The 8,936-nt window shown below is 48.7% G+C and overlaps 1 protein-coding gene across 2 annotated transcripts in view; it reads right to left on the minus strand.

Annotated features, from left to right (window-relative positions):
- Positions 1–78: 78 nt before the first annotated feature.
- Phkg1 (phosphorylase kinase catalytic subunit gamma 1) overlaps positions 79–8,936 on the minus strand; it is an 11,926-nt gene continuing 3,068 nt past the window's right edge. Inside the window, exons 2-10 of one of the 2 annotated variants that reach the window (XM_021163296.2) lie at positions 7,425–7,541; positions 6,866–7,044; positions 6,413–6,467; positions 3,280–3,345; positions 2,791–2,954; positions 2,128–2,218; positions 1,843–1,996; positions 1,084–1,209; positions 79–793 (exon numbers count right to left, since the gene is read on the minus strand). In XM_021163296.2, coding sequence (XP_021018955.1) covers positions 545–793; positions 1,084–1,209; positions 1,843–1,996; positions 2,128–2,218; positions 2,791–2,954; positions 3,280–3,345; positions 6,413–6,467; positions 6,866–7,044; positions 7,425–7,507 — 1,167 coding nt within the window. In that variant the 5' untranslated portion in view covers positions 7,508–7,541 and the 3' untranslated portion in view covers positions 79–544. The remainder of the gene's footprint in view (positions 794–1,083; positions 1,210–1,842; positions 1,997–2,127; positions 2,219–2,790; positions 2,955–3,279; positions 3,346–6,412; positions 6,468–6,865; positions 7,045–7,424; positions 7,542–8,936) is intronic. The other variant, XM_029477011.1, reaches the window with a different exon arrangement.

Below are 8,936 nucleotides of genomic sequence, written 5' to 3' on the forward strand. Positions count from 1 at the left end.
CTACAAAGTGAGTTCCAGGACAGCCAGAGCTACAAAAAAAAAAAAAAAAAAAAAAAAAAGAAGAAGAAGAAAACTATAGACATCGACAAAGGTGCACAGTAGAGAAGCCAGAAGGCTTATAGCTCCCAGAATATACGTGCTCTTTGCCCTTCCATGTCTGCCTGTCACGGTCTCAGCTGCGTTGGATTTATTTATTTGTTTATTTATTATCTATTTTTGCTGTACCAGAGAGGTTGAATTTGGAGGTCTTACACTCACCACAGGGTTACATTCCTAGCCTTATTTTTATTTTGAAATAAGCATCACTAAACTTCCCCGGGCTGGTCTAGAACCTGGGATCCTACTGTCTCGGGGCAACAGGCACATGCCACAGCACATCTAGCTCCAGCTGTAATTACTGCTGTTTAATGGGAACACCCTGTGCTTCTAGTGGCGAGCCTTTGAGAGCACGGAGTAGGGCCACCTATTCCTTTGCAGAAGGCTACTCGGGGCATCCTCTTCTCACAAGTCCCTCTGTCTGCTTTCCCCTGGGCCCCGCTGCCCCTCAGAAGTCGTCCTCCTCAGCCAAGGAGAGGAGCACGGCCTTGGGCGTGTTCTCGAAGAGGGCGGCTCTGTTCTGCTGTTGCCCTTTCTTCACCCAGTGGCCGTAGATACGGAAAGCGTAGGCGTCAATGAGCCTCCGCAGCGGCCGAAGGGCGTAGGGGTCTCGGATGACGATCTCCCTGGTTACCGGCTTCACCCGACGGTACTGGTAGTAGATCTTTACTGATGCCAGCACAGTTAGACAGATCACCTGCAGGGGGCAGCACTGAGAACCCTCAGCCCACAGCAAAGCTTGTCGGGGAAGCCTTAGCTGGCTTTGGGGGTGCCTGCCCTTCATGATGTCCCCTATTCCCAGGCTACAAGCATCTGTAGGGATTTAGGTAACAGGGTCAGTTAGCTGACATTCCCTGCAACCAGAAATTGAATTGGAACAGTGGGTACAAGCCATTCCCCCATAGCTTAAAGCTCTGGGAGCCTGGTGCCAGCAGGAGCCAACAGCAGCCTCCCCCAAGAACCTTGAGGAAGGTTAAATTTCAGTACCTTGAACTTCCCTCGGGGGCTGAAGTGCCGTACTTCTTCTACTACATACTCCTGAAAGAAAGGGTGTGCCAAGGCCTCTTCCGCCGAGCAGCGGTCCTGAGGTTGCACCACCAAGAATCGAGACACCTGGGAGATCATAAGGGACCTGAGAATACCACGGCAGCGTTCTGGAAAACACTGGGGTGTGAGTGTCAGTCCTGATTGCCAACTTGCTAGGATTTAGGACTACAATGGAAGCAGGTCTCTGGACCTGTCTGTGCGGGATTACGCACACAGGTTGAGGTGAAAAGCTACACCCTAAATGTGGGTGGTTCCAGTTCATGGGCTGGGGTCCTGGATGGAAAAGAGAAAGTGAGCTAGCTAATCCCCAACATTAGTCTCCCTCTGCTTCCTGACTGTGATGGTCCTCACATATCTGTAGCCATAAACAAACCCTTCCTTCCTTAAGTAGGTTTATTATATATATTTTTGGGGTTTGTTTGTTTGTTTGTTTTTGGTTTTTCGAAAAAGGGTTTCTCTGTGTAGCCCTGGCTGTCCTGGAACTCACTTTGTAGACCAGGCTGGCCTCGAACTCAGAGATCTGACTGCCTCTGTCTCCCAAGTGCTGGGATTAAAGGCATGTGCCACCATTTCCCGGCCCTTCAGTGGTTTTTGCTAGGTATTTCATTAACATCATTGAGACAGATACAGTGATCCCTCCACTCTGGGACATGCTCCTGTCCCTTGACATCTGGGGAGCGGGCGGCCATGGCCTCTCACCAAGTCTTTCACTGTGTCAGAGTGGTCATCCCACTCTGGTGAGCCAAACTGGTATTTGCCGTCCATGATCATCCGCAACATCAGCATTTGCTTCCGGTGCCAGAAAGGCGGGGAGCCAGCCAGCAGAGTGTACATGATGACGCCTGTGCTCCACCTGGAGGGTGGGCGGGGCCTCGTGTCACCCTTAGCCTCACGGGTAGGGGAGGCGTGCAGGAGTGGTCTCACTGGGGTCAGGCCATAGTTGTACCCACCTCTCCACCCTCCCCCGCCCCCCAGCTCACTTACATGTCCACCTCCTTCCCATAGCCAGGATGGCCGTCGTCCATGGAGCACTGTATGATTTCAGGGGCCAGATAACTGGGAGTCCCACAAACCTCTGCGGGAAGGGCTGCTATCAGGACAGGACACCAGGGGCCCTCCCTTGGAAGAAGTTACTCAAGAGAGCCAAGAGACAGGACAAAAACAGTGCTTGGGAGGGCTCTCCTATTTTACACTCAATAGTAACAGCAGAATACACAGGCTCAGAGGGTCACCTGTGGATTCCTAGGTCCTTTTAGGCACCCGGGCGTGGAGCTCAGGTGGTGGGAACCTGGCTCAGTGGAACTCAGAAATTCGCCTGCCTCTGCCTCCCAAGTGCTGGGATTAAAGGCGTGCGCCACCACGCCCGGCTTCCACCTTGCTTTTTGAGACAGGATCTCTCACTGGCCTGAAGCTGACTGATTCAGGTAGACCAGCCAGCAACCGCGAGGGATCCTCCTAGCTGCCAGCCTATTGCTGGAGTTACATGGGCTGTGGGGATTCGAACTCAGGTCCTCATGCTTGTGTCCTCATTTGACCCACTGAGCCATCTCATTAGCCACTGACATGCTAGAATTCTTATTCTGGGGAGAAAATCATGCAATCTCCACCCCTGAGGCCCCTTTATGGGCCAAGGCCATAGTACCAGACCTCGGAGCTTCTCTCCTGGCTGCAGCTGGCAGGAAAACCCGAAGTCTGTGAGCTTTATATTCATGTTGTCATCCAAAAGGATATTCTCTGGCTTCAGGTCCCGATGGACAATATTGAGTTTGTGCAAGGTACAGATCACCTCCAGCAGGGCCCGCATGATCTTTCTGGAGGGAGATGCATGGCATTGGCTTATTATTTTTATTTTATTTATGTTGCTGTTGTTTAAGAGAAGCTTTCTCTTAAAAAAAAAAAAGATGTATTTACTTTATATATGTGAGTACACTGTCACTGTCTTCAGACACACCAGAAGAAGGCATTACAGATGGTTGTGAGCCACCATGTGGTTGCTGGGAATTGAACTCAGGACCTCAGGAAAAGCAGTCACTGCTCTTATCCACTGAGCCATCTCTCCGTCTAAAACATGCTCGCCAGGCCTCCCGCCAGACGGCTTCGATGCTAGTACTAGTGCAGAAGGCGCATGCGCCTTACCTGGTTTCCTTCTCGGTTAAGGTGACCTTCTCAGTGAGATAGTCAAAGAGTTCCCCTCTCTTCATCCTGTGGGAACAAAGCGTTTCCAAGACCACCAGCGCCTTACTTGTCCCCAGATCTGTGTTCCCACCCTGCTGCTGCCGAGGGCGAGGTGGACTGATCCTCTGAGGAAAGGAACCTGGGGAGGGCGTAGAGGAGTTGTCTGGGAAGAACTGGAAGAAAAGCAAGAAGCTAGGAAAATATGGTGTCCCTGCCTATGAACATTCATGGCACCCTGGGATCTGTTGGTGCTGGGGGCAGAGGTTAGGCATCTGAGTCTCTGACCCAGGACCCCTAAAACCAGATCTAGAGGAGTTGGGATTTTTTTTTTTTTTTTTTTTTTTTTTTTGGCCAGGAAGCAAAGGGGAAGAATCAACCGTGTAAGTGTTGGGAAGGCAAAGTCTTCCCATCATAAGTTTAAAAGCCAGCTGTGGAGGCGTATGCCTGTAATCCTCATGGACACAGGAGAATCAGGAGTTCATAGTGAGTTGGAAGCTAGCTCGAGCTACATGGGACCCTGTCTCAAAAACAAAAACAAGAACAAAAACAAAAACAAAGGAAGAAACAGGCTGGAGAGATGGCTCAGTGGTTAAGAACACTGACTGCTCTTCCAGAGGTCCTGAGTTCGATTCCCAGCAACCACATGGTGCCTCACAACCACCTGTAATGGGATCTGATGCCCATTCTGGCAGGCAGAATACTGTATACATAATAATTAAATTTAAAAAAAAGAAGAAGAAGAAAAACAGAAACGGGGGCTGGAGAGATGGCTCAGCAGTTAAGAGCACTGACTGCTCTTCTGGAGGAGCTGGGCTCGGTTCCCCGCACCCATGTCAAGGCACTAACAATTGTGTATAAGTCTAGTTCCAGAGGATTCAAGAGAGCCTGTGGTCTGCATAGGCACCGACACTCACTTGCACATACCCACATACAGACACACCTGCACACATACACACCACACACACATCAATGATAATCAAAACAAATGGTTTAAATAATGAAGACACAGGCCAGATCTGGGGGCACACACCTTTAGCTCCAGCACTTGAAAATGCCCTACAGGCTTGCCTAAGTTTGGATTTTCTTTTTAAAGAATCATTTATTTATTTTATGTATAGGAGTACACTGTAGCTGTCTTCAGACATATCAGAAGAGGGCATCAGCTCCCATAACAGATGGTTGTAAGCCACCATGTGGGTGCTGGGAATTGAACTCACGACCTCTGGAAGAGCAGTCAGTCGGTGCTCTTAACCACTGAGCCATCTCTCCAGCCCCAAGGTACCTAGTTTTATCTTTTCCTAATTAACCACAGGACTGGCCCTAGTAAGGCTCTCTCCCCTGCCCAGTGGCAGCTATGCTGCTGTATTCACAGGACTCTGTCCTGTGTAACCTTTGGGGACAGCTCAAATGTCTTTAACCTTTAGTGAAGTGGCTTGGAGAAGCTATTTTTACTGGTGTCCCCAGGAGCCCTCCAGGGTAAAACTAGATTGCTCTAGAAGAGACCACGTTCTAGGTCAGAAAGGGAAAAAGATCAAATTAAATTTTTTTGTTTTTGTTTTTGTTTTTGTTTTCTGGGATAATGTGCACAAACTGGCTTCAAACTTTTGATGCTCTTGCCTCAGCCTCTGGCTGGCACTGCAAATGTGGACCTCCCAGGCAGGATTTGAAGTGCAGTTCTCTCTTCCCCTCCCTTCTCTTCCCTCCTGTTCTTACTCCCCACCTGCTCATCCCCTTCTTACTGTCCTCTGTTTTTTTGTTTTTGTTTGTTTGTTTTTGGTTTTTCCAGACAGGGTTTCTCTGTGCGGCCCTGGCTGACCTGGAACTCACTCTGTAGACCAGGCTGGCCTCGAACTCAGAAATCTGCTTGCCTCTGCCTCCTAAGTGCTGGGATTAAAGGCGTGCACCACCACACCAGGCCTGTTCTCTGTTTTTGAGATGGGGGTCTCTGTATACACTTTGGCTAGCCTGGAACTCACTGTGTAGACCAGGCAGGTCCTGAACTCACCAAGATTCTGTCTCCCAAGGGCTGGAATTAAAGGCATGCATGGCCTCACTAGAAGGATTTTTTTTTCCTCCTTTCTTTTCTTTTCTTTTCTTTTCTTTTCTTTTCTTTTCTTTTCTTTTCTTTTCTTTTCTTTTTTCTTTTTTCTCTTTTCTTTTCTCTTCTTTTCTTTTCTTTTCTTTTCTTTTCTTTTCTTTTCTTTTCTTTTCTTTTTTAACAGGGTTTCTCTGATGGAACTCACTTTGTAGACCAGGCTGGTCTAAAACTCAGTAATATCTGCCTACCTCTACCTCCCAAGTGCTGGGACTAAAGGTATGGTTTAATACCTGGCTTAAATTTTTTTATATAAAGACTGATCATAAAGCTGCTGGTGGTGGTTCATGTCTTTAATCCTAGCACTTGGGAGGCAGAAACAAGAGGAACTCTGTGAGCCCAAGGCCAGCCTGGTCTACAGAACAAGTTCTAGAACAGCCAAGGCTTTTACACAGAGAAACCCTGTCTCAAAAAAAGGGCTGGCAAGATGGCTGACTTTTGAAGGTTCTGAGTTCAAATCCCAGCAACCACATGGTAGCTCATAACTACCCATTATGAGATATAACACCCTCTTCTGGTGAGTCAGAAGACAGCTACAATGTAGTTATGTATAATAATAAATAAATCTTTGGGCTAGAGCAAGCAGGGACTAAGCAAGTGGAGTTGACCCAAGCAAGCAGGGCTGAGGGAAGTGAGCAGAAGTCCTAAAATTCAATTCCCAACAACCACATGAAGACTCACAACCATCTGAACAACTACAGTGTACTCACATACATAAAATAAATAAATAAATCCTTTAAAATATATACAATTAAAAGGAATATGTACACACACACACACACACACATATATATATATATATATATATATATATATATATATATATATCTCCCATAAGTGGTACTCCAAGTTTCAAACCTGGCAGTGTGGCCCTGAATCAACTGTTGTCTTTGTCTGGTGTCTCACCATGGGGGCTGATGTTGGCTGGCACCCTGGTGAGGATTGCTGGAGGGCCTCATAAGCCCCAGGATAATAGTGGCTCCAGGGTTGGGTACTTACAGATCAAATACCAAGAAGAAGAAAGTGTTGGTCTCGTAAGTGTCCTTCAGCTGTACTGAAACGGAAAAGGCTAGCTAGTCTCAAGGATCACAGGAGCCTTGGCACCGGCCACAGGGCAGACTGACTTCAAAGGCAGGGGTGGGAAGGTGCTGGGGTTTCCAAGGCAATCCCTGTGGTGTGGGAAGGACCAGGGGCTTCATACCCCGCTTTCCCACCTGCCCTACTCCCAACACTGGCTGTACCCATTCTGAGTAATGAGGGAGGCACCTCGAGCCTCAGTAATAGGCTGGCAGAGCCACTGAGCAAGATGCCCTTGAATGGGTAGAGCTCGTCACACAAGGTGGCTCTTACTTAACACCCTGACTTGAGTTATTAGGGCAGAATCTCTCACTATAAAGCACGCTACCGTGGCTTGTGCCCGGAGGAATAGGGGAGTTTGAAGGATACACTTACTGATGTTGGGGTGTCCTGAGACCTTCTGCAGGATGTCCACCTCCTTCAGGGTGGCTTCCCGAAGCTCCTGTACCTCCTCAGAGCTAAAGCTTCCTCCTCCGGTGATGTCAATGATTTTCACTGCGTATTCCTGGCATGTGGGTTTGTGGATGCAGCGCCTGACCACACTGCTGACTCCCCTTGGGGGCAGAGAACAGATGGCTTTGAGACTCCTTATTCCAGCCTTGACCAAAGGCTACCGTACAGGGACTGGAGGGAACCTAGCGTCAGTTCCCGGCACCCACATGATCACTAACAACTTTCTGGAACTCCAGGGGATCTGACGGACACCAGACACGCATGTGGTGCACAAACATGCACACAGCCGAAACACTTGTACTCAGAAAACAGAAATGAAATCAAGCAGGACACCAAAGGCCCTGGACTGTAACACAGGCTTCCCCTCTCACCCTACGGGGAGGAACTAAGGGGTCAGAAATCGATTAGTGAGGAGGGTGGAGCCAATCTGCGATCAGAGCTGAGGTCAGGAACTGTCTGTCGCTGGTGGTCCTGGTCTTACCTGCCCAGGATCTCCTTGGGCTCATAGTTCTCGTAGAAAGTCTGTGCAGAATGCGAGTCAGGGAGGGCGTCATCCCGGGTCATGGTCACGTGGATCTCAGGGGGATCCCAAACACCTCTGAAGGGGGTACAAAAAGAAGCAGGCAAGTTCCCACTCCTCCCGCCTCTTTTTTCCCTTTCTTTCTTTCTTTTTTTTTTTTTTGGTTTTTTCCAGACAGGGTTTCTCTGTATAGCTTTGGCTGTCCTGGAACTTACTTTGTAGACCAGGCTGGCCTCGAACTCAGAAATCTGTCTGCCTCTGCCTCCCGAGTGCTGGGATTAAAGGCCTGAACCACCACGCTCGGCTCTCCTTTGTTTTTCTTTCCTTGTTTTTCTTTTTCCTTTCTCTCTCTCTCTCTCTCTCTCTCTCTCTCTCTCTCTCTCTCTCTCTCTCTCTCTCCAAGACAGGGTTTTTTGTTTTTTGTTTTTGTTTTTGTTTTAGCTCCGGCTGTCCTGAAACTATTTCTGTAGACCAGCCTGGCCTCCAACTCACAGAGATTTGCCAGCCTCTGCCTCCTGAGTGCTGGGATTAAAGGCCTGGGCCACCGCTGTAGTTCCAAACCAGCCAGAGCTAAAACCGAGGAACGCTGTCTTGAAATACTATAAGAAAAAAGGTGGAAAAAAAGCAGGCAGGGTTGTCTGTGGGTATGTGCACACTAATGCAGGTACCTGCAGAGGAGGAAAGAGGGATAAAGAAGAGGGAGCCTGAGATACTGGATTAGAGCAGTTGGGAGCCGCCATGCAGGTGCCGGGAACCAAACTCTGCAAGGGCGGCCAGTGCTGGTAACTGCTGAGCCATCTCTCCAACCCTTGCTTTTCTTCTGTGTTTTCTCTGCACTTGTGGCAAAGAAGGAAAGCTTCGCACTTTCCTCCTGGTACTATTGCATCCTGTGGTACCCTTCCATCCCTGGGGACTCCCTTACCTTCCTGCCCCTCCTTCCAGGGTGAGCTTCCTGCATACATCACACAGCTCCTCCCTCGGCTGTCCATCAACAAGCCAGCTACCACCCCTTCTGTATTTGTTGTTATTCTGCCTATGATGGCTGGCGGCGACGACTCTTTGGCTTCTTCTTTTGGCTTAAGAGTCTCATGGAGCCTAAGCTGTCCCTGAACTTGCCTGTAGCTGAAACTGATCTTGAACTCCTGATCTTTCGACTTCCCAAGTGCAGGGTTTCAGGTCTGGTCTGTGCCATCATGCCCATGCGCTGTATTCTTAACTCTCCCCCCTTCCAGTTTCTCAGCCCTTAGCTCCTCCCCATATGGCAGAGCATCCATGCCTTTCATTTCCTGACCAATTTTATTTTTATTGGAGTACAAGCGTTTCACCCTTATGTATGTTTGTGTACCACACGTGTATCTGGTGTCCTTAGAGGTTAGTGGGTTTTTCTTGGGGGGGGGGAGGGGAGTGTGTTTTGTTTTCTAAGAGAATAGAGACAGCTTATTGAGAAAAAGAAAGACACTTTTTTTTTTTTTT

The sequence above is a fragment of the Mus caroli genome, chromosome 5, assembly GCF_900094665.2.
Source record: "Mus caroli chromosome 5, CAROLI_EIJ_v1.1, whole genome shotgun sequence".
In the NCBI taxonomy this organism is placed as follows: domain Eukaryota; kingdom Metazoa; phylum Chordata; class Mammalia; order Rodentia; family Muridae; genus Mus; species Mus caroli.